The sequence below is a fragment of the Convolutriloba macropyga genome, chromosome 5 (genome assembly GCF_964194025.1).
Source record: "Convolutriloba macropyga chromosome 5, txConMacr16.3, whole genome shotgun sequence".
Taxonomy (NCBI): Eukaryota; Metazoa; Xenacoelomorpha; order Acoela; family Convolutidae; genus Convolutriloba; species Convolutriloba macropyga.
In genome coordinates, this window is record NC_134472.1 from 55,247,417 (window position 1) to 55,273,975 (window position 26,559).

At 37.3% G+C, this 26,559-nt stretch overlaps 1 protein-coding gene across 1 annotated transcript in view; it reads left to right on the plus strand.

The window, feature by feature from the left end:
- The window catches only part of LOC142340420 (uncharacterized), a 37,007-nt gene extending 11,617 nt beyond the window's left edge, over positions 1 to 25,390 (plus strand). The window contains exons 3-6 of the mRNA XM_075390996.1: positions 5,174 to 5,557; positions 7,478 to 7,599; positions 8,166 to 8,456; positions 24,920 to 25,390. Coding sequence (XP_075247111.1) covers positions 5,174 to 5,557; positions 7,478 to 7,599; positions 8,166 to 8,456; positions 24,920 to 25,314 — 1,192 coding nt within the window. The 3' untranslated portion in view covers positions 25,315 to 25,390. The remainder of the gene's footprint in view (positions 1 to 5,173; positions 5,558 to 7,477; positions 7,600 to 8,165; positions 8,457 to 24,919) is intronic.
- Positions 25,391 to 26,559: the final 1,169 nt, after the last annotated feature.

A 26,559-nucleotide genomic window follows, 5' to 3' on the forward strand; every position in this document is an offset into this window, starting at 1 on the left:
ATGTGTATTGTTTCTAAGTCACATTTCGAGGCACTGCCATAAATCAAAATTCCGTATTCGATAATTGATTTAGCATATGCATCATAAAACATGAAAAGCTAACTTTTGCTGAAATAGTCTCTGGTTTTGTATAGTATGCCATTGAATTTTCGCAACTTGTTAGCAATTTTCTCTATCTGATTTTTAATGGCAAGATTCTAATCAATAATAATACCCAAGTATTTTGTTTCTAAGATGTTTTCAATTTTTTGTGATGCATAGGTAATCGTAGAGAGTTGATTGTTGCCAAAAGAAACCAAACTGCATTTTTCTGGATTAATGCTTAATGCATTTTCGCGAAACCATTTTTCACTTCGTTTGAGAGAGTCTAGAAATTCATCTTTTTTGCTACTAAAAATTGTAGCATCGTCTGCATAGAGGACTGAGTCAGCGTCACCGATGTTTTCGGGCAAATCATTTATGTAGATAAGAAACAAAAGGGGTCCCAAAACGGATCCCTATGGAAGACCATATTTTATCATCTTTTTCTCTGACCAACGCCTATCAAGTTCAACGAACTGATATCTGTTTGCTAAATAGCTTTTGATAAGATTCAGAAATTTTCCTCGAAAACCGCAAAACTCTAGTTTAGATATCAGCCTTTCATGCTTAATAGTATCAAAGGCTTTGCTTAGATCAATAAAACAGGACTGACTTGTTAGTTTATTATCCATGTTTTTGAGCCATTTTTCAGTAAAATCTAGCAAGGCATGAACACATGAATGTTTCGGCCGAAATCCGTATTGTTTTTCACTAATTATTTTTGCTTTTGCGCAGGAAAGACATCATTCGGTTGAATAAATTTTTTTCAAAAACCTTGTCTATAGAGGGTAGTAAACTGATAGGTCAATAATTTCCCGGATCATGAACTGAGCCGTTTTTATGAATTGGAATTACGCGTGCAACTTTAAGAGCCTCTGGATAGTGTTCTTCAAAGTAGCCTTGATTGAAAACTTCCGTAAGTGGTTGACTTTTTACGGATAGTGCTTGTTTCAGTGTTATGTTACTTATCCCATCATGACCAACGCTTTTGCTGTTCTTCAAATTTTTAATTGCAGTTGAAGTTTCGTTAATCGTCACGGGGTTAAAAACAAATGTTTTTTCAAATCTATTAGACTTGATTTGTAAATTTTCTCCAAAATTATTCGCCAGTTTTTCACCTATTATTGAGAAAAAATCATTGAAATCATCCGCTGTAAGTTTACAGTATGTGTCTTGCCTGGTTTTTGACCAAAGATTTCTCAGTATCGAGAAAATTTTTCTCAAATTTTCTATATTGGTTGTCTTTTGATCATTGAAAGCACTTTTTGCATTTCTGATTGTCTTATCACAGACGTTTCTCTGTGTTTTATATTTATCCCGATTCTCCGTGGATGGGTTGATCCATTGTTTAAAGAGTTGGTTTTTTTTCTGTCTTTGTTTTCGACATTCTTTATTAATCCAAGATTTTTTAGAAAAATTGATCTTTTTGTATGGCGCAAATCTATCCAAAGCTACATGGAAATTTTCTGTTATTGTTTGTAATTTCTTATCAATTGACCAGTGAAATTCAATTTTTTGTAACATGTGATTGAGAAAAAACAGATATCTTATTAAAACGAAATTATTTTTTAAAAAACTTTGATTTCGAACCCATGTTGTAATTTTCTTATTTTGTGCATCCATGACAGATGGACAACCTTTTTCATCTAAGAGAGTTAATATTGGAAAATGATCACTTATGTTGCTTTCAATTGTTTTATTTTCATATTGAGAATTGCTTATCATATGATCAACGCAGGTACTTGTAGTGGCTGTCACACGAGTTGGCTCTAAATTGTTAACTTGAAGACCAAGATTTTCCAGCAAGTTTTTATAGTTTTTCAATTGATTATTGTTTCCGCTAATATTTTTGTTAAAATCGCCGCATAGAATCATATTTTTATTTCCAACTTCCAGTTGTTCAAGTAGTTCATCAAATAAAACCAAGAAATTGGAGTTTTTCGTTGATGGTGGTCTATACATGATGTGAAAGATTAATTCAAAGTTATTTTGGGTATTCGTAAGTTTAATCGAATAGTTTTCAAGTTTTTTTCTCTTTTTTAACGGTGAACTGTTCGCCTGTAAAATCATTGCGTATAAAAAAACCAGACCACCTCCTTTTTTAGTTTCTCTATTTTCTGTGATAAGTGGTAAATATCCGTCAATTTTAAAAGAATCAATAGGATCATAGTCTGTTAACCAAGTTTCGCCTAATCCTATTGCAATTGGTTTGGTTTTGAATTTTTCGATTAGACAGCAGAGTTGGTCATGATGGTTACGTAGAGATCGTATATTTAAAAAAAGTATTGATTGCTTTTCGATGTCTCCCAATTGATGTTCTTTAATCATAACAGGAAGCGTTTAGTTAGTACAGTTTCATTGAAAGCTAGCCCAGCAGCGCCGCCCGATCAAACTGATCCGCTGTTAAATTTGAAGATTCGCATGGAATTTTCCGGTGTGGAGAGTTACTCAGTAGGCCTTTAATGAAGTCTTCCATTTTTTGATCATCATTTATCATTCCTTTAAGTTGATCTATGAGAGTGGAATTTGTCACGGGACTGGGTTTAGGTAAGCCACGTTTGGACGGCCTGAAGGGTGTAACCTGATTGTTACTGAAATTTAAGCACTGAACATCATTAACATTTGATGTTGTCCCCACTGTTTTATTTGATATGGTGCTTTCAGTCCCCGATTTTCCACTTGGTTGATCACTTCTGGACTTCTAAAGCAGGATGCCTTTTGCTGATAATTCATCAATATCTTTTTTACTCATAATAGTGTGAAAATCGATGTTATTTTTACCTGTTTTAATTATAACCTGTGGTTTTGAGTTGATCGTAGAAATTCGAAATCCTAGATCACTCGCATACATAAGAAGTTCTTCGTCAACTTCGGTTAAGCGTTCATCCATATATACAGATTCATCGTTATGAGGGTTTCGGAAATTTCTTAATAATTTTTTTCGGCCCCAAATTCGATTTTTTAAATCAAAATTATTGAACTTTACAATAATGGGCGGTGGTCGTCGAGGGTTCCTGACAGCTCCCAGCTCGTGACATGCAACCAGATCCCGATGGCCCAGTAATACTCCCAGTGCATTGTTGATAAAGTAGATCACGTCATCAGTACCATTTGTGTTGGATATAAGGGGTAATTTCCGAAAAATAATACAGTCTTTGGATTGGTAACGTTCAATCTCATTAACTTTTTGTTTTAAGTATTGAACTTCACTTTGTAGGTATTCTATTTGGGTATTTTTGTCATTAAGATCTTTGCAAATATGCTGAAGTAGTGTTGTAACAGGGTAAGAGTCATCGCCAAGAGAATTTAGAAGCGTTTCGTAGTTCATTTTTTGTCAAGCGAAATTCAGTTTAAATCAATAGCGATAGCGTGCTGTGCGAGCCAACTGATTTCTAGCTGTACATTTGTCTGTCTGACCAATTTGATCACAAAAATGTTAAAAGGTCAAACTTTTGAAAAAAACTTAAACCCAACGAACAATTGGTGGAGATTTTCCAGTGTGGGTTGGTGATTTTCTCCTGACTTTTTTCTGTAAGGCCATTAAACCGACGAGGTTGGAGTTTGAAAGATTAACTATAGAGGAAACCACCCGAGCGGTAAAACAACGCCCTTTTCTGACCGTATGATGGTCTAGACAGTGATATGAAAATCAGTTTTGAAGGTATCACACTGCTTGACCACCATATTCAATCGGAGATAATCTCTATCTGTGATGGTCTTATTAGAGACAATTTCATGTGCACGAATGCCTGGACAACAATCTGGACTTATCTGGACAAAAATGTCTTGGAAATCTGGACATTCGGCGGTAACTTGTCTGATCCAACATCACTTGTGTTCTGCGATGGTCTCATCAGAGGTGTTTTCAAGCGCACTTCAAGCCTCGGAGTTGGGTGGCGGAGCAACTAAGCGCTGAATAAGTCTAAAGACAGTCTGTTTTTTTGGACGGCCAGTACTCTGCTCAGGTCCCAATAATTTTTGATTAGTATTTATTCCTAATTGATTTTTACTGCACAAAAAATAAGATGCTCAACTTGACCCCGCTTAGAAGTGTTGCTTAATATGCGATTCAGCAATTTAAATTTCTGCTTGCGTACTTGTAACTTCCATTTTGCATAGAAAGTTCAACCCCTGAGGAAAGTGGGTTTGGTGGCACTTCGCTACAATCTAGCTCAAGAATTAAGAGCATGTATACTGTTGTAGTTGTTGCCAGCTATAAATTACAAGAATATGTGATTCTGTTTCTCAGGCTTCATTTTGGCATTAGTGATTTTCTACACGATAAAGGAAAAATTTAACATGCGCAAACTCACTGACTTCAGTTTAATCATAATGAATATGAACTGCGCATCGGAATAATTGAAATACTCTAGATATGTAATGTTTAAGAACTGGATTTGGGCTTTGCAACTGAATTGCTCTGCTACAGCACTGATATGCTCTGCGGCTAAAGTGTGGGGCGTTCTAATTTATGAGCGCATAAATTGTCTGAACGGAGGTTACTTCTATATTGGATGGTCTGATTAGAGGTGATTTTGGTCTGGACATCAGCCTGGGTGGGGTAGAATGATTTTAGAATCGAGAGGATAGTTTCTACAGGTTTCGGAGGGGCTTGAGGAGGAGGAGGGATAATTTTGTAAGAGTGGGGTTTTAATGGGAGAAATCCACCAGATTGAATTGTGATCTAATTCTAGGCGGCCATGAAAAAAATGGGAGAGCTTTCCTTCACCAGTCCCACATATGCCGTGAATTCAAAAAGCGTGGCACACGCGTTAAGTCAGAAAACCGAAGAGACAAGAAATAAAGAGAATTAGATCACCCAAATAAAACTGGGCAGGCACATAAATTCATATTTAGTACTTTCATAAAAAAGTTCCCCCCGCCCAGCCCACTCTTTCATAATTTTGAGAGAAAAATTGTTACAAAGAGGAAACATTTGAGAAGAAATACTGGACTCCAAATCAAATTCAACTTTAAATTCAACTTTTATCTGAAAGAGGTAAAATTGGATCCACAAATTATTTAACAATAATGTGACATTCGAAATATCACATGATATTCATTATTGACCTTCCTCTAAAACTGCAAACAGCAATGGCCAAAAAGATCATTTCACGCCCCATTTCTTCAGTTCACTAGAAAACGATTCCGACGCCAAAATCATCCTCAACATAAGACCCAGTTTCCATCAACGATATCTCAAAAAGGAAACCCTGATAAACGCGGGCAAAATTTATAAACTCTGTTTGCCCATAAATTACTACAGAATCGAATACGGTGCATTGTCAAATGGAGACCAACTGATAGCAGAGTCCATTGCAAAAAGCGAAGACAATGACAACTCGTGCAAGGATCAGCCAACTTCAGCCAATTTCAGCGATATTGCGCTGAAAGACAAATGGGTGAAGGGACAGTGTAAATATCTCCCAAAGTTCATCTGTGAACTGTGTTTCATGCACCAGTACGGATTACACAAGTAAGACGACAAGTAGGGAAACTTTTATACCTAATTGGATTCTAAAAAAATACCCAATCAAAAAAATCAGTCTGCTTCTAATAGGAAAAAACCCAAAACAGACATTTATTTGGGTTGTCACTACATCTCATTAACAGTTAGGCTGTTATTTTTGGTCATTTTTGTGGGGGCTTTACTCGTGGTTTTTTCCCGAAACTTAGTTAATTGTGTAAAGTAAGTTTATGCTCAAATAATGCATCAAACTTTTAACATGTGCCGAGGAATCACTGGAAGTAGCAAAATTGTCAGTTCACTCAAATATCTCTCACCACAAAAAGCCCACATCTTTTTGCGGTAAATGCGGTGAAAACGTTGAATTTCTGTGGAATTGCAAACTTTTGCGGTTTCGTTTTTTAAATGCTTTCACCAAGATCCACGCATTGCTTCTAAAGTTCAGCTAATGTTACCGATTGGAACCAGACTGATGAAAAATTGGTTGAGATTGAAAATGAGAAAATATATTGGAAAGTTAATTAACCCGGAGTTAGTTGAGACGACGCATAAAAGCACAAAAATTTGAAAAATATTTCATTTTTTATTGAAGGTTCATAAAACGTTCTGACGAAACACTAAAAAAATTAAACCAATTGTTTTGAGCGGATTAAAATCATTGGCGAAAATCAAGGTCGTCAGCCTTAATTAGGCTGTCAGTTGAATTAGTTTTCAGCTACTAACTGTTTTTCAAAACATCTGATCGAGTCAAAACATGAACAGATTCTATGTACATTTAGTCATTGAACGTAGTGTTTTAGATTTCAGCTAAGGTGGTTCGGGGGCCTTAGCCTCGAAATGCCAACAATTTTCAAACATAATTCCTAATTTTTGTTTTTCTCTGAGTGAGCCCTCTAAGCAACCTTAACTCTCTTCTGCCCTAAAGACCTTCTGCCCTAACTAACTTATAAAGAAAAACTGGCACAATACTATACTTTGCAAAAGTTAACTCACTCCAGTTACCTTCTAGTACTTAGGCCTACTAAGAAAATCGCATCAAAGTATGTACTATCTGCTCTACCTGCAGAAAGGAGAGACTTCCTTTTCAACATTAAATTGGGAAATAAAACTCTGAAAAAGTGCAAAAACCAAGCGATCTGTATACTCCCCAAAAGTCAATAATAGAGATATAATCATGTCCGTGTCATACTTTTAAAACTAATCTTATGCAAAGAGTCCCAAAATATCACATTTAAACATTGTTTTAAACAAGTTCATCTTCGTTGTCATAGGATACCTCTACTTTTAGCTTAGAATTCTAAGTTTCTTAATCTGTTTAGTTGAGAGAATTCAGAGCTGTCATTAATTATAGAGATCAATATTTGTCTAATAAACCACCTATAAAGTTCAAATTTACTTAGTCATAATACTTTTTTGTAATCAAACTTGAAACTTGAGAAATAAGGCAAGGTTTTTCTTAATATTCTTAAGATAGCTTAAGGTAGAAAATCCAATTCTACAGAAGGGTTTATGAGGAGTTGAAACTAATGCTTTCCAGTTGCCATTTGATCTTAGCTTAACTGAATCTCTTCTTACGTGATCGGACTCGACCGTATCACTGCAACACAGGGAGTTTATATCTATAAATCTTCGTCAAAGTATAAATTTGAAATCTGAGGTGCCTTAGATTGATAACAATTTTATTGAAACTGTTTGTTTACTGGAATAGAAATCTGAGTTTTTTGAACATAAAAATTTTGTACTAAATTTTATTTATTACAGGTGAATGCCTGCTTTCAGTGTCAGGAAAATTTAAAACTTAACATGTTCTTGTTTTAAGACCTTATTTGCAAAATACCTATTGGTTGGGGAAACTGAAAATGGGTAAGAACATTTGCACAATTGGAGTCAATTTTTCAATAAATTGATGATTGCGTTTGCCGATGCCAGGTACGATGACAACGTGACCACCCTGTGCAGTAGGAACACAAGAGATGATGAGTTCAGGGGGGAGATGGTGCACTGCTACTGGGATGACATTGAGCCTGCTCCAGAGGAGATGAAACAACAGGGTGAGTGACAATGGGGCTCATAGGAATCCATTAATTCGACCCTAATTGGCACCTATGCTAACGTGCAAGACCACAGAGACATCTGATCTGTTCGTTTTGGTTTAGCATGACCAAAACTGCTTCATGTGGAAAAAGTACTTCACTCGCAGATAACCTGGACACTGGTCTTACAAAATTCTGATCAGGCTGTCGTGACTCGTCAATGGTCTGGTATCAAACTATGAGTAGAAGTTCTTTTGTTATCTGGTGTTTACCCTAGCTAAAATTTCAGAGACCAATGTCAGGAAAATGATTAGACCAGAGGTTATTTTGGATCTGGCACCTCAATATGGGAATAACAAATCATGATGAACAATAAATTGTCGTCATCAAAAAATCATTTTGATACGTATGCTCGTTCCATGCATCATTTATTTTTTGTTGATAATAAAGTTAGATAATTGTTGATATAAACATGCTTCATTAACTCACATGACATTTTTTTTCTTGAAAACGCGGAGAACTTGATAGTCAATAAAGTCACTTTTGTTAGGTGTCAAATGTTATTAGATCAATGTTCTTTTAAGGTGGGAAAAGCCTACAAACTCTACCGTATACAGCATCAACAATCCGACTCAAAGAGTTCTGTCGGCCCAAAGACATCAAACCACCTCCCGTCAAAAACACAACTGTGGGCAGAGGCGGAGCGAGCAGCCAGTCTTTGTCGGTAGGAGTCACACCCAAAGTGAAGGACCTGTTAGCCCAGTCCGTGCCAAAACCACAAGACATGAACGACTTCAAGCATGCATATGAAAATGGCCAGTTTGTGGTGAAGCTGGACAAGGATGAAATCGAAAACACAACTGCTCAACACGCTGGTATAGTTTTTTTGGCACCAAAAAACTGATTTTGGGCGAAACAAAAGTACAATTGACCACAAATCAAGAACAACTTTCAGACGTATATTGAGCAATACATGATTTTTTAAGTGGCTACCAAACTCGAGCTGAGATCATTTGAAACTCCAAATTATTATCCATGAGTTCAGCTTTTATCATGTCTGTGATCAGTTTGGTAGAATTTATACAGAACGAGGCAAAATGATCAAATCACATAGAGCAAAAAAAATCGAGAAAACTCTAATTGTAGCTGATTGTCGGTTGATCCACTGCGCGTACTTTTGTACAAATTTCTTGATGCTATATTAAAAAGGAAAGACAGAAGAATCTAATTCTCCACCTTGATCTTCTTCGCAAATTTTGTTTCGCTAATTTAGGGATTAATTTTTCACACAGGTTATAACAAGGTTGTTTCAGGGGTATCAGCGATTAAGCCACAATTAAGCCACTTTTTTGTAGTGTGAAACTATTGGGAATACAGCTTCTTCGCCAAACCAAAAATGGACGAAAAATGGGGTTGTCAATGTAATATCCCACGATACTAATTCTGACCTCATTTTTGAACAATTGAACTCAGAATCAAATATTTGTTTTTACTGAAGCATGGAGCCGCTCGATAAAAACAAAAACTGTTGATATAAAATTACACCATCGTTTATCAGTTTTGTCTAAAACCCGTAAAAAAATGAAAATAAAAAAACTGTTTAAATTCCAAATTTTACTTAAAATTCGACCTTCACTGCGGAACTTAACAGGTTCATTAACTTTTGAACATTTATTTCAATATCAAATACCGTAGCGCACAATCAATTGTTTCAGTTGAATTAATTGCTTCCAATGCCATCTCAAAAAATAAGTAGCAGAACAATTCAAGCATCTCAGTATGTATTAGTCCTCTTTAATGTCTTAAAACCTTCTCAAGGTGGATAAAACCCTTTGATGGGTCAAAACATCGAAATATGTTACTTGAACCATTTTATATGTTCATTAGTTCTCCTGCTTTAAGCGCTACATTAATCTTTTGATGCCATTTTGTTTGTTGTAATAATAACAAGACTGACGGCTCGTGGGAGAAGGTGCATAGCTGGAATGTTCCAATATACGACTCATTTTTGCGCAACAAGTTTCTTTGCTCTGAGAGGAAGAAGTTTTTTTCGAAATCAGTTTGGCAAAATTCAAATTGAAGCATATTTTTGTAGTAACCATCATTACAACTTCATTTAACATGAAAACTGAAAAAAACCACAACTCTCATTTCGATGTGATAACAGACATTAAATAACCTGCAACGTCGATTTTTTGCAACAGAGAGCAGTACCTAAAAAAATGGAAGTTCAGCAAGAGCAAATAGTAGCAAAAAATATCTTAACAAACACAGACAATAATTTGCAAAAGAAATTCAAAAAGCCATTTGTTTACAAAAATGAATGATTTTTTATTCATCCAATTTCTATCTCATTGTGAAAATGCCCCAGATAAAATATCTACCAAATAGTAGGACAAAATTCAGTTGAAAATGTTTCTGAAAATTGTTACCCTAATATCAAACAATTATCAGAATATTGTTGTTCATTGCAAGCTTTGACCTTTGGTAAAAAGTCGGGTTAAAGTTATATAATCGGACAAATTTTAACTCTGCACAATTTAATAAACAAATTAAACTCAAGAAAAGATATCTCTGTTCAATATATACGTGGCATTGAGAACAATTAGCACGAAACTGAAGTTTATTAAGTTTCTGGTACTGAAGTTTTTTGTAAGCTATATTGACAAAAAGTGGATTCGGTAAATTGATGAGCCGGTCAATTTTTGAGAGTCCACTGGAGAAAGTTTTAACTTGCAAACTCACTTTTTGCCATTGGGAATCAGTAATTTAGAAGAAAAAACTTTAACTAGATGAAAAACTTACCTGTTGTTTTTATTTGACGTGGACAAGCATAATGGAAAATCATGTGAAGATCCTGTTTTTTTGGTTGTTAATTTTAATGAAAACTATTTGAACAGCACAAAATTCAATTTCAAGTAAGTCTGATGTGAAAGTATGAAAAAAAAACTTTCTTGCTATTCCCACAACCCTTGCCTTTCTTGTTTTGCTTTTTACATGTCCCTAAGAAATTCCGTTTTTTATAAGATATTTACACATAAAATGGTTGAAGGTTTCAATGCTGAAAGTTTACAAAGTACACAAACAAACAATGCAAAAATTTTCATAAAAATACCAATTTTTTATCCAAAAATTTTTCCAGATTCGAGTTTTTCAACTCCTATCCAAAGTGAAAATTATTGATGGTCTCTTAGCTGTTTTCTATAGGTTCTGTTGATTTAAAAGGGCCAGCTTAAAACCAACTGCATATAAATATTCTGATTTCAACTGAGATACCAACATCATATTACAGAAAAGAGACTTGACAGAAAAACATTTTTTCATTATTTCCCACTGCATTGTTTTCTGTTGTTCTCAAATAAACCTAAAATATGGACTTTGGTTTTACAGTTTAGCGTAAGCGGCTGTTTAAATAATGTTAATATCGTTGCAAAGAAGAGCTTTCGATCGTACTTTTTCTTAACTCAAAATAATTGATAAGAAGTTTTTCATGCCTTTGCCGTAGAAACAATTTTCCTCCTTTATAGAGGTCCTAGCCTTCACGTGAAATTATTTATTTGTGAGGACAGAGAAACCAACAGAGATAAACAAAAACTTCTTTTGTTTTTGCTTTTTCTTAAAGAGTACCATGATTATCATTTTGGTACGGTTTCTGGCAAAAGAAATCAGTCAAACAAGTTATAAGGCAAATTTTTATTGAAATTTTTTAACGGATGCAAAGAGAGGAGAATTTAATTGTAATTTTCTTTAGAAAAATTCATTGTCGGTTTAATTTTCGATCCCCCTGTCCTATAAATTTTTCTGTTTTGTTTTAATCAAAGATCACTTAAAGTTCCGGCGGTTTTTTCCGGCGGTTCTTGCAAGACGGTCATCTTACAAGAGTCTTCTTAGATTGTAGGTTATCTTACAAGATGTTTGCATTTAGGACGGTTAGCTTGCAAGATCTTGCAAGAATCTTGCAAGATGATGCATAGGGTTGCAAGATTTTTGCAAGATTCTCACAAGATCTTGCAAGATAATCGTCCTCAATCAAACAAGTTATGAGGTTTGGCGCAATCAAAAGAATAAAAAGAGACCTGGTTTGTAAAAAAAAGCTTGAGAAAGAGTCAGAGGCGAGATATTGGGGTTAGTAATAGGGGGTAAATAAATTGGGGAGGAAATTTTTATAACATACTGCAAAGGACTGAGACTAAAGAAGACAACTTAGTAGGGCAAAAGCGTCGTTAAAATACAATTCCATTGATTAGTTTTTGACAAAATCAATGAGATGAGATGACTCGAGGTTTTAGGGCCTGACTGTTTTCAACTCTGCTTTGCTTGAAATCATCCTATTGGCTCTTGAGAAGGACATTTCCGTGTATTTGACACCTTTCTTAGGCTTGTTTTTAAATTTTAGGATCATGAAATATTTTTCTTAATTGTTGACTTCCTATCTTTTTGTTGCAGTTTGAAAATTGTCTGAAGGTTTTCAAATTATGAGACAATTTAAAAAAACGAAGTGTTCACATTTTTGCCAAAACAAACAAAAAATGGATTTCAAAACCCTACTATGAAAAGTTATTTTCTGTTTTTTTTTTACATACCACACTTCTAAAGTACCGAAAATTTTTTGGCTTGAATGAGATGCGCTTGAAAAATTTTGGATAGCAGGGTTGCGATGATAAACTTGGATAATCCTCAATGCAATAAATTTTAATCCTGTTACGAAGTAAATTAAACAATATTAGCCAATCGGAATGGAGTATTGAAATAAGCACAAACGTCGTCTCAATTTACGCATCAAAGCCAGAAAAAGTTTGTATAACCTAATTCAAGTTGAATAAAACCACGACATGTACCGGTGAAGGTGTTTTTCGGCTTAAATTTCCTGAGAATATGGAATTCCTGTGACCAATTGTTTCAATTATCCCGACTTGGGGAAAGCCGTGGATTGAACCCGGGACTTCTGGCACCTTCTCGCAACCTAAAAAATCATAGCACAGGACCACTGTCCCAATTAAAGCCTCGGCAAGTCCGCAATTATCGACAACAATCTTAACTGGTACAATGCGTGATTATATTTACCTAAAATTATGCTTCACAAAAACTTTCTGGTTTCAATAAGTAAATTGGAACGATTTTTCCGCGTAATTATGAAATCCATCCTGATTGGTTATTGCTCTTTCAATTACTTCGTAAGATCCTCCGGCCCGGAAGAAGATGTTAAGAAAACTGGAACAAGTTTTATAATTGGGCAGACGAGTGATCCAGGCAACGTAGGTAAAACGGCGAACCGCGCGACCCGGTCTAAGCAAAAACGGAGTTCGACAATCCGACCGGTAGGGTACTAACCCCTAGAGCTGGTTTCCGCAGCTACACAAACAAAGTTACTGGTCTTATGGTGTTGCTTGGCGAGCGTCTGCAGCTTAGAACGTCAATTCAGCGTCGGTACGTACTCTCTGATCTAACAGGACCAAATAGCTTTAGCGTAAGACTGCGCACGGGCCTAACGTTTAAGATAATCAAATCCGTTATTGCCGACAACAAAGAGGATACTGGTATAGTATACTCCCAAAAGAAAATGGTTGAGCGTCATAGCGTTCAAATTGCGCAGATCAGCGCTTACGGTTGTTAAAGGATGCAAATTGAGAGCTCGCTCCAACAGACAAAAGCTAGTATGGAATATTTCATCCGTTAGGCAGCTCGTGCCAAGAATAGTATACAACACACGCTTGAAGCTTCCTCCAAACTTCTCTCAGATAACACCCCGATGTGGTGCGCTCGGTGGATTGAACCTGCACTATATGAACCTAACTTTTTGAGAGAGCTCAGCTGCAATGTTGACAACATTCCACTTTTCAGTACTTTTCCAAAGCTTGTTCTCAGCTCCACTAAAAATATGGCAATTGTCGGACCAAATAATGGCAGGTGTACCCCTACGTGACACAAACTGCTTAATTCGAATAACAAAAAGAACATGGATATAACCATCTCAACTTGGACAGCGCGAGTAGTAAGACAGGTGAGAAGGAATCCCCACCTTTTCTCAGTAGTTCGTAGGAGAGTAAAAATGAACGGCCGAAAGCAGTCATCAGCAGTGTTAATGAGGGGAGGAGACTGGTAAGCAATTACTTGGTAACATCATCCGGTCCGGAAGATAATAAGAGAACTGGTAGAAGTTTTACAATAGGGCAAAAGAATGAACCAGTCGACGTACGTAAAACGGCGGACCGCGCCACGCAGTCGTGGCCGTAACGGAGTTCCACAATCTAACTTGCCGGTTAGTAACCCGTAGGGTTGGTTTCCCGAACTATCCAAACAATGTCGTTGGTTTAAGGTGTTGCTTGGCGTCGGTGAGTACTCTCTGATCTAACAGGACCAAAGAGCTTAAGCGTAAGACTGCGAACGGGCCTTAAGTTTATGATGATCAAATTCGTTATTGCCGGGTGTACTCCCAAAAGAAAGTGGTTGGTATACAACACACGCTTGAAGCAGCGTTGCAACTTCTCCCAGATAACACACCGATGGGGTGCGCTGGGTGGATTGAACCTCCAGTTTATCAAGCTACCTTTGTGAGCGAGCTCAGCTAAAATGTTGACAACGTTCCACATTTCAAAACCTTACCGACGCTCTTTCTCCGCTCCGCTGAAGTTAATGCTGTTGTCGGACCAAATCAAGGCAGGTGTACCCCTACGTGAGACAAACCGCCCAACTCCAATAACAAAAAGAATTGGTGTCCATGGATATAACTATCTGAACATGGACAGCTTGAGTAGTAAGACAGGAGAAAAAGTTCGGCGGAGAGTAACCTAGAACGGCCAAAGGTAGTCAACAGCGTTGTTCGTGAGTGGAGGGGACTGGTAAGCAAGTCTCTCTTTAGGTAAGTCGGACATGATTAGTCGCATAGTTACTCAGGCAGTGTGCTTTGACGGAACGCAAAGATGATCTTAATTTCAGTACTGTGTACTCTTTCTGCGTAACTGATCATAGGTACTCAAGGCCTTGATGGTAATGCTTTACATGGGTATGATCAAGGAACAGTTTTACAAACGGGTGACGTGCTTCTAACAAGGTTGGGTACTTTACGTTAAACCCAGCTTCCATAAACAGCTTGATGCCGTCCGAGGAACAGACTAGTTCATTTTGACTAAGCAACGTTGAAAGTGAAGCAATTCGGCTGCTGAGCTTAACAAATTTATAGTCAAGAAAATCCTTCCTTTCAGTTTCAACAGACTCGCCTCGCACCAAGTGTTGGAAATGACTCTTGGCTTCGTCAAGCTCAATTGGGTCAGTAATGCTACAATTGGGGTTACCGTAGCCAGCACGTTTTGGCACAAGTCGGCGAACGTATGCGGTAATACGCAAAAAACTTTTGATAGGAACTAAACTTATGAAGTAGGGGACGGAAATGGGAGTGTCTGTTTTTTAACAGATGTAGCCAGAGATACAGTGTCTTCCACAGTGACTGCTTTCTTGACAGCAAGTTTGATGTTATTACTGACGTCTTTGTTCGGAATGAACGGGAAACGCAAATTAGTTAAGAGATTCCCACCTTTGACCCAACTGCTTAGTTGCTAAACTCCAGTGGAAATTCCACGCGTGTCAGCGTCAGTTAGATTATTTATAATTGTGACATGGTTTCATTGGTTTACGCTGGTATGCTGCAAAATCTTGCAAAAGTGGCTTGCAACCAAGATTGGTTGATTTTCATTAGAGATAATTCATTGGAGGACGTTTTTCCTGTCTATCAACATGAATACGTGGTTAACAGTTACAGTAAGTGCCCGAATAAATTCGTTTTCCAGCCAAAAAGTAGATCTGCTTGCAATTCTAGCTTTGGGAAAGTCATCACTTTCATTGGCGCCACGCGCTCCTTCCCCAGTAGAAACGCAAGCTCTGTTTTTCCTAGCCTGTGGGAGGTGTTACTTGGACTCGCAGGAATGCGACGGCACTGAAAACATCCTTGAAATTTTCGCCGAATATATGCAATTCTATAATATCAAAGGTTCCACTGAAGTTTTTTTTTGGGATTTTGATGTTTTCAAGGCTCAGTAAGCCGGCAACCCACACTAAAAATCTTTTGAGCATGCCCTGTGGGAGGTCATCATCCCATTGTTGTAGTGTGACAAGCCAAATGTCTTTTAAAAACACTCGAGTACCGACAGTAAACGATGCAACAAGGACAATGGGGTCAAAGATTTTCGAGACTAGAATTAGGATCAAACTCTGCGTGAGTGATTTGGTAGTAGTGCAGCGTGTACCCCTACTCACAACTAAATTGTCATTATTGTAGTCCTTTTTTAGCCCGAGCACGTGCATTGAAACTTGGCATAAAACAGTATCATCTGTTTCTGTAGATTGAGGATGACCATCAATTCGATCAGCAATAGCTGACAATTAGTTAACTTGAACCCTTCAAGATGGGGAAATGGTCTCAATTCCTCCGATCTAGTTATTGTTTTGTCACGAGCCTCCACTGAGCCAATGTAATTGTCTATGAAAAAATTTTCAAGGGCGGTTTTTGCGGCTTCGGTGCTGGAAACTTGCTACTGTCTCTCGCAGTGTTTTGAAGAGCATAGTTAGAGCAGGTAAGCAAACACCTAGCCCCGAAGGTATGGCGCGTATATTAGTAAACTACAGCGTTATTTGTGGGGTCTTTCCAAGTGATGTTTGATCTGATTATGATACGCCAACCTGTAGAAATTTTACCTCAATGTCGGCAGACACAGCATATGGCTACTGCGCGAAGCGGAGAAGCACATAAATGAGAATTTGGTGCAGATCCAGGCCAGTGAGTAAGAACTTATTCAATGAAGTACCGTGAGGTTTTGCTGCTTCATTGAGCACCATAGGCACCATACCGAGTTTGATCGGGTTCACAACTGGTTAGTGGGGTAGTTAACAATCGTTACCGGACCAATTCTCTACCTTGTGAGCATCCAGAATCTCAAATATATACCCTTCATTTTGATCTTACTTTATGGCAACATTGTACCTCTACCGAAGGTCATTGGCCACGGCCAATCGTTTTTCAAGAGACTAAAGTTGGACAAGGAAGGAGAACAAATTATGTGGGAGCTTGGTGTTATCTGCCGACCACAGCTTTAGGAAGTCGCCAGGCCATTATGTAAAATGGTAGTCTCAAGGAATTTGCTGATCTGTTTATTTGCATCGAACGATTCAATGTCGTATCATGAAAGTATTTGACCTGGTAATTCATTGTAATGTTCGATATTCACTTTAAAGCACCTTGAGGTTAAACACAAACTCCATTGTAACCAACCGCTTAAGACCCAACCTATGCGTGAGCGTACCGTAACGGGCGAATGCTTCTCAGCCATCGACAGAGAAGTATTCTAACGGGTGGATGGCATAAAAGACATCTTGCCCGAGTATCATCTCAAGGTCTTTACAGCAATATCTCACGGGATCAATGAGAGCTAAATGTGAGCTAATCTTCTGCAGGGCCTGTACATTAGTTATATCTGAGCCGACGTTCATACCTTTTTTAACGAAACGGACGACGGTAAATGATTCAAAATCTTGATGCTCTCCTGGTTTCACAATCAGCTCAAGAATCCTACTATCAACAGTTCTTTTGGCGTTTTTACTCCTGACAGTTAGCTTTAGTGCATTACCGTGCAAACTGAGTCTATCTGCGCAATTACCGGCTACCCATAAGTTACTGCAGCCGATAACACACAAAACTAAAATCTTGGTATCTAAACCACAGGAATAGAAAAACTGCGTTTCAGTATTATGAGGGAGTCCCTTAATAACAGTATCAGATGACAACGCTGTGGTCTTATGAGGGGCAGGTTACTAGTAGTTTCTTTGAATTGAGCTTTGTTGCCAGATGACCGGAAATTTTTCTTGGAAATTGTTAGGGATTTGGATGAAAACACTTTATCTGCACCATGCAATAGCGTGTTATGCGATCTATTGCACCCTTCTGACCGGCTTTTTTTGGTTGAAAACACTTTCGGAAAATGTGCTTGTTCCATAAGCATGAACAGTTTGTTATTGGCAACTAATTTTGCGCGCTGTGTGGGAGTTTTTTCCTTGAATACTCTGCTTTTTTGCGTATTTGACGTAGATACTTTCAAGGCGACTTTGTTCATGGTTGACAAAAAGTTGTTATCTACAGTTTTCGCCTTTTTTGAAGGTTGCTTCGTAAGATCGTGTGACTTGGCCTTTTTTCAGCCAATCATTAAAATCAAGTTGGCTTAACCACGTGTTTTTTTTACCGTAGAGAATGCCCAAGACTCTTTCAATTTTAATGATAATTTCTGTACCACTTGGTTAATTAGGGAAGCGCTCTTCAAGTCAGTGTCAATTGAGATTGACGTGAAGACCCCAATAAGGCGAGTTATTGCTGCAGAAAAGTTTATGATTTTATCACCATTGTGCATTTTCAGAGACAAAAAAGTGCTCACTTTATCCGAGAGTCCACATACGAGCGCCTGTGGCATGCCAAATTTACATTCAAAAGACCTTAGTGCATCCGTGTACATTAAACTAAAGCAAGCAATTTTGGCGATTGTGATCTTTGCTTTACCAGTGACGAGAGTTTTAAGGAAGGTCAACTTAACGTCATCAGTGACCGACTGCGAGTCAATCGCGCCTTTGAAATGGCCATAGCACTTATGCAACTGTAATGGGTCGCCATTAAACTGCAAGTTTTCACTCGGGCAAAGGGCCATTTCTCTTGCTGGTTTTTGCGTCAGCCAGTTCTCACAATCACAATCAGTGAGGCACTGCCTCTTATCAAGGGCTCATGTAATTATCTGCAGGCCATTCCATTTCAATGGAGTGGGCCCAACATAGCCATGCGTTGGCTGATATAACGGAGTTGCAAAACTAAGTACGGCTATGCTAGTGGGTGCTATTGAGTTTCCTGAGGTTTTTCAGATCGCAACTGCGTATCAATCAAAGGAGTGGAAATTCGATAGACATTCGTTGTGCCATTAGTTGTTGATGGTGCAAATAATGTCTGTACGTTTGGAGACAAATTATTTACGGTAGTAATGCATTGGTTGCCTATTGACAATCTGTGCTGTTTAAAACGCCAATGACTCTTATTTGGCACACATTGTTGATCAAGAGGTATATTGGGCATCTTCGAGGCAGGAGAGGAGCAACGGAGTGTACGGCTTTGTGTACTCAGTTAGTAGCATTTTGACAACTGTTGTGAACGGGAGGTAGATTGATGGTAGGTCCGTGTGGAATTATAGCAGTGAGATTAGGTCCAAATATTGGATTGGGAGGCGAGGAGTTTTGGGAAAAACGGTTTCAACATTGTGCTATTGGAAGTTTGGACATGGTGGGACGCTGGGCGAAAGGGAACATTTTTTGCAGGGTCTGGAACGTTTGTTGTCGGAAAAGGAGGAAGTGTGGCGTTTAGGGCTCAAAGAGTAACAAATTAGTTTCTGGTTGTTGGGATCCGTGTTGCGCTGTGTTGAAATTCTCTTAGGCAGACTTGATGTTTCCTTTCTCCTAGCTTGATAATTTTGAAATAGTGCATGTGGAAAAACTGCAAATTGTTTCAAGTTACTTGCAATGCGAATGACTGTGTAAAACGGTGATGAAAAGGCCCCTGGGACCTGTACAGGAGGCGGTCGGTTATCTGCGGTTACTGGTTAATTACGTTTGTAAGCGCAGCGCCGTTCCGGCCAGATTGAATAATCTGCGGCTGTAAACGCGTCTGGTACCATGCATGCGCGTTTCTAACCACCACAAAAATCTCAGGTGAGGTGTAGTAAGGATCAAATTGCTGCAAGGTCTGATTGTTTAAAAAGTCATTGCCCCGACAGTTTTTTGAATGGAATGCATTGAAAACTCAGTGACATGATCTTCCACTGCATCGCCGTCGTTGAGGCCAGGGCATTCTGGAGGGTCAATCGTAACCTCTGTTTCACAGGTTTTCTCGTTATTAAGAGTTAACGCAAGTGAGGGGTCGATTCCGTCCTGGACAGTTTTTTTTACTTCTCATCGGCGTTCTAGCACTTTCAGTTGTTTCTAATTGGCTGCTGTAAGGAACGGCGTCCAATAATTCAAATTCTTGCAGACTTGTTTTTGCCATTTGTTTCCTGTTGCTTTCCTGCAGTTCATCTAATTCCATTTACTTTTTCTGTTTAATGAGGAGAATGGTTGCCTCATTCTGTTTTTTATTCTCCTTCTGCTATTTTTTTGCAATTACGTGATCATGTTTACGTTGACTAGATGTTGTTGACGAGGCCATCATTGAAGAAACTCTAGAACGAATGGAAGCCATCGTTCCTAAAAGTCACTCACTTTATCATCAGCAGAGTTGATGTAGATTTGTGTTGAACTGAGGATCATTTCGATCTTAGCTTTGATTCGCTTCAAGTGAGACTCTAAACAACAATAAACTGAGCATCGATCCTCTATTTTTGGAGCAAACGCAATCAAGTACTCATCTGTGTGCACAACAGTTATGAAGGCTTCGTTGCACTTTAGTATTAGACCTCCACTTTCTACTCGCGACTCTGACTTTTTATACCATGAATGATATCTTCATGTATAGCATGCAATTCTTCTTTACGCTCTGATCTGACAGCATATTTTTTTTGACTTTTGATCCAGACTATTGGATATCGCGATGTCATTAAACCAATGAATCTGCGACTGCACAAAGTTATCTATTACACGCACACTCCAATCGAACCCAAATTCACGCAAAACAAACAAAAAGCAAAAATGCACCCAAACACAACACATTGTAGAAAGATGTGGAGCTGAATGCTATGCACTCATTTCTGCGGGAGACGAAGGCAAAACGCGAAGTCGAGCAAACAACGCGCACCGCAACGGAAACGCGACGAACCGGATTTTGACCGAGTAATGCGCAACTCAACGTAAACGGGACGGACGAGAAGTCAAGCTAGCAGTGCGCGACATAACGCAAACGGGACGGACGGGAAGTTGAGCGAGAAACGCACAACGCAATGGAAACAGGACGGTCATGAAAACACGCGCGGGAAACGAGCGAGGAGATAAAGAGGAAGTATGCCAGCAGACCACAGCAGCAAACTCAACCAAACAAACGAGCCGTAACTCCAGAACAAATTCAAGTTACACCTTGGAGAGAAACTACTACAAGACAAGTTTAAACAATTCATTTTGAAATTTTGGAAAGATCAAAAAATTTACTAGCCATAGCTTTTGAATAAATTGAAGTCACACCCTAGCAAAACTCAAACCAAAACAATCAATCAGCATACTAACGATATGAAACAAACACCAGCAAAAAAGTAAAATAAACTACAAAAGTTTGTTTTGAAGACTATGACATCTGGGAGTGTCAGGAAACCATCTAGAGGTAACTCCAGAATAAACATAAGTCACAAGCTAGAAGGCAACAAGACCATACCAACAAACAACCACACGATTACACACAAACATACAGCAGCAAAACAATTTTATACTACCACCGTGGAACTAGTAAATTAGTAAAGTTCAAAAAGTCAAGATTCAATTCAGTCGTAACTCGCGAATCAACTAATTGATACCCTAGGAAGATCAAAACAACAAGGAACAACATTTCGCAACAATAAGAAAAACATATTTCATCACATATGACAACATAGTACATCGAAGGAATAAATGAAGCCACGAAATACGACGTTGAACGCAAAAATGGAGCACCTGGATACCGAAATGAAAAGAAATTTTGAGAGAGCAACGTTTTTGAAAAATGGAACACGGAAAATTGGAGAGTGGAAGGACAAAAAGGACGCGGACCAAATGGTACTGTGACAAGCGACGAAAAACTTATGTAATTTCGATAAATTTTTCTGTAGCTCGGAGGTTGTGAATTTTCTTCACAGTCTTTGTGTGTATTCAGTTTCAGTCAGTTGACGAACCTTCGTTTAAGAAAACCAGATTTGTCGACAAATTTGTCAAAAGTTTGTTTTTAGCCCAATGTTCTCTATTTTTGGTCAATTTTTCTAAATTCTTGAATACGGATCGGTAATCTAGTAAACTGGACGTTTTTTTGCCCGAAGTTACGGTTTTCCAATATTAGACGTTGATTTTCTTGGCATCAAAACTGCATCAAAATCAAGCATTGTGTAACCAACTCCAATCCAAATTTCGAGTACCGATCGGTGTCCGCCATCGAATGTCACATCTGGGCTCAAGTTCTCTTGAGCCTGGGTGACATTAACAGAGAGTCCGACTATCCTGTGTGGTAAACTGACGACAGGTTTCCCAGAGTGGTTTCCTGCGGTCTGGCTCTAGACATCTCTGCTTAATAGCGATCGAGGTTCATTGTTACTAAGAGTTGCCTTAATGAGGATAAACCAAACAGTCGAAGCTACCAAAAAGAAAGGACCAAGACGACCATTGGGAAATTCAGTTTGTGCTCCTCGACTGCATGCCACTATGTTGTAATCCTTTAGCACACTTAGGCGTAAGGCTCAAGTAGAACAGATCTCGAGAGTTCAACGAAAAGAGTTCATATGTGTAGTTTTCGAAAATCCCACGAAACCTGCTAAGGGCACTGCAAAATAATAAAGGTGGAAACACTCTTTCGAAGATTCAGTTCATTAACAAAAAACTACAAAGCAACTTGTAAACATTAGTACGATCAAGACAACAAGTTAGACGGCAAAGTTTTTTTTCATGCTCTTTCAACAGGTTTCTTAGTCTGATATTATTGACGTCAAAATTGGTTCATAAATGGCGAGCAATTATTTACATATCCTAAAAATATTAAGCCGAAAACCACATCGATACATATCCTGGTTATATTTACTTAAAATTAGGTTATACGAATTTTTTCTGGCACTAATACGTAAATTGGAGCGATTTTTTGCGTATTTAAATACTCCATTCTGATTGGATAATACTCTCTTATTTACTTCATAACAAATTCAAAATGAACAGTTTTCCAAATTTAAAAACAAACTTTCCGCAAAACGTTCTCCTACAAAGTCTACTGAAGGTAATGTTGAATCTAAAGATGCGCAATTTTCACTGCAACCCTTGCTTTATTTTCTCAAAAGAAACCTGTCCAAGATTTTGAGAGAAGTAGCAGAAAGTTTTGAGTCAGAAAATTAGTTGAAATCTTTATCAGAAAAAATAGAGAATTCGCCCTGCATTTTTTTGGATAAACTCTAATTGTTTTTTGACCCAGTCACGATGGGATTTTCACTTATATGATTCTTGCAAGAACACGCGTCTTCTCGAATATCTTGATGGGTCATGCAAGACATCGAGCAATATAGCCGCCAGCTAATTTGCGAAAATCATACAAAAGAACCGCAACTGCTTCTGCAGCCACCAAAGACATGAGGGAGCCAAAAAATTAACAATTATATATATATATATATATATATATATATATATATATATATATATATATATAGAATTTGGTACTAAGTGTGGTAGAAGAGTGGAGAGGAAAGATCATTGAGTCGACTGCCTTAGTTTCTGCATAAACACCTCTTGCTTTTTTCATTCTATAGGCGGTGAATTACTGAGCTCAAATATTGTCCTCTAATGAAGTTTTTTGTTCACTAATCTAGCTTACACAAACTTGGAATCATGAAAAAAGTTGTGCAGAAATTTTTCATGTATTGAGATTTTTTTATCTCATTGAATTTTTTCAATGCGTTTTCTTTTTTACTTCTTTTCGATGACCTCTACGGCATCGGAACTAAAATATATTATTCTGTTTTCGTCTTTTTTTATCTGAATAATGTTCTGATTTACGTAATTCTTTGCCATGCATGACTTGCCTCACTCACCAAAAGTTTCCTCTGCACGCTCAAACTTCGAAAATTGAAGATAAAATCTAATCCTGAAAATCATAGCAATCCACTAATATAGAGCACTTTTGCTCAGGATGTTTCTGTTTTTAAAAGCCGCGAAGCGATATGTACTATTATGGCGGACATCGCGGTTTTTTACAATTCAAAGGATTTGAATTGTATTGGGGCGCTGTTTTTTTCAAGATGTGTTCACACATTTTTCAATGAAAAAGGGATAAACAGGTAAAGCACAGCGGGTATTAAGTTTCATTAGAGGCCTAAAGTGGGCATTAGTAGTCGTTCAAGTGCTTAGAGTGGTGCAGCTGCCGAGAGGGCTTTAGTTGAAGGTTAAAAAGTCATTTTTAGGAAATTTTGGGCGCAAAATGGTGAAATTTTTCATAATTTTTGTAATTTTTTTAGTTCTTTGTTTGATCAGTCTTAAGTTGAAGAATTTAAAAGTTGATGAGGGTCTTTTTCGAGACAACATTACTTGTAATGACCATCCTATGAGCTATATGTTTTGGTACTACAAACACAAACACAAAAAAAGATACAAATTTTTGCAATTTTTTTTTCAAAACTTTTGTCTTTTATTCAGTTTTTCTTGCCTCAGTAGCCATGTAACCTCATCCAGAATTTGATAGGATGTTAGTAAATTTTTGATAGGGGCACAGATATAAATTAATGTAGAAATTTGTTCTATTTCAACATTTTTATAGAACGAATTGCTATTTTTTTTGAAATCGAAAGTTTTTTCTAAAAAGTATTGCCTATCAATCTTTGAGCCAATAATTTTTTTAAGGCCTGGAAATCGGTTACTGGATAGACTGGAGACACAGAAATGAATCTGAAGATATTATTATTACAATTTTCAGCAAAATTTCACTCAAGTTTGCAATTGATTTCTTTTTTTTGTCATTTTTGAGTTAATCGATCTTCAAGGGCCAATGAATTTTTTTCAGGTTGTGCAGATATAATATTGCGCCGATTTCAAAATTAAAAATTGATTTTCAAAACAGAGGCTGGGTAATGTGCGCTCGCACATAATGTTCCGACCCCGCTCAACCACGTTTTTGACTTAATTGTCCACCAAATGCGGAAGACAATGATGAGAACAAGGAGATAGAAAACTTTCAAAAACTCCCTTATTGTTCAAACATAATTGGTTTATCCAATCAAAAAATGCTTTATGTTCTGTTATTCCAATATTGGCACTTTCTAATAGTTTTCTTTAAAAATTTGTGATTCTTGTATGACTGCCAAGAAGCCATTCACATCATATATGAGATAATTCGTCGTGGCTTAATTATTTGTCTTTGGAACGCATTATTCAATTTTCCAATGCGTTGCATAATAGGGTATGACTCTTTCATGTCCATTAAGAATTCGCAAACATTTTATATGACCTAGCATGGTTACTAGAAAAATTATGAAAAGTAAACCCTGGTATTTGGATCTATTCAGCACTCCCCCACAAAACACTCACTGACATGTTAATGCTGACATCTCCCTGGCTTTAGCTGCACAAATAGTGCATAAACCTATTATATTATTTTGATCTGATTTCTGTCTGCTTCTTTTAGCAGCTCCACCTGCAAATGAAGTCAAACCAGAGATGAATGAACCCCCTAAAGATGAATCGATGCACCATGAATCGCCAGATAAACAGACCAACACCGAAAAAGAGTCGGAACATGAGAAACCAGCAGTTGCTAAGGAACCTAATCAAGATTCAGGGGCTAATCAAAAACCGACAGTGATCAAACAAGACTCAAAAATTCAAGAAACACCTGAAACTTACCGAAAAGATTCTAAACAGGCTTCTCAGAGAAATTCCAAAATAGGCAATGATGAATATCGAGAGGGCCCGCAACCTCAAGGAGATGTAAAATATAACCCAAACGTTAGTGGCGTGGTTGCTGTGTTGTCGTATATTTTGTGCAGACTCATATTTGTTACAATGTTTCAATATGATTAATAAAAGTGATAAAGATTATGCAGGGAAATTTGACTTTATATCATTGGGCATATTGAATTAAAATTTGGGTAATTTTTTTCATTTATTCAAGATTTGGAAAAACTTTTTAGTAAATGCTCAGAGTTCCTATTTCCGACGAATTTTTTTTGTTATTTTGTGCTGATATTTTGGTAAGTAATGTTCTCAGTTGTGCCCACTCTGTCGTGGTATTCTAAAAGTTATATAAACTTTGTAAAACTAACAACAGTGACTGGTTCAAATTCTTTTTCAAAACAGAGAGGCTGGGTAATGTGCACTCGCACATAATGTTCCGACCCCGCTCAACCACGTTTTTGACTTAATTGTCCACCAAATGAGGAAGACAATGATGAGAACAAGGAGATAGAAAACTTTCAGAAAATCCGTTATTGTTCAAACATAATTGGCTTACCCAATTAAAAAAATGCTTTACCTCTTACCGCTATACAAATGAAACAATAACTCATAAGAGAGCGATGATAACTGCTATTGAGGAGAGTAAGAGACCAGGCAAACAACATAACCAAAAAAACAACAAGCTTTACTTACGACAAAACTCAATGTATACTAATGGCTATCCATGTTTTTTAAAGAAGAAGTCAAAATAGCACAAGATGAAAAATAAACCAAACCAAATGACCTGCATTTCATAAGAAACAATACGAGACCTGTTTTTATTGAGAAAAATCAAAAAGTAGACAAAAAACAAAAAAAGCAAAATTAGAAAATACAAGACACATAAAATGATCGGACAAGGCAGCAAAAGAGACCCTCAAAAATTGGAAAGTTACCAATTTGTTGCCAATATGTTACCAAAATACTTAATTTGACCATTAATTCATTATATCAAAATTCATTAATATTAGATACTTGTCGTGTTTTTTTAGCAAAAAGTAGTATATATCAACTGAAAGCATTAGAAAATACCTTTATTAGCCTTAATAGATACTAAAGTAGACTAAAGTAGATTACTAATTAGACTCTGTCATAAACCTAAAAAGCGATTTCAAAATCTGGCAAATCTTAGGAATTCATTAAAAATTCACGAAAACAATTTGTCGGAGTCATAAAAACATTGAGCGTTACTCATAAGACACAGTATTTTTCATTTGGATTTTTTGAAACAAAAAGGATTTTTATTTTATCAACTTTTAACTGAAAAAAATTGTTTTCTTGTAACTGGGATGAAAAAAGCAAAAAATTCAAAAAATAGAGCCAATATAGAAT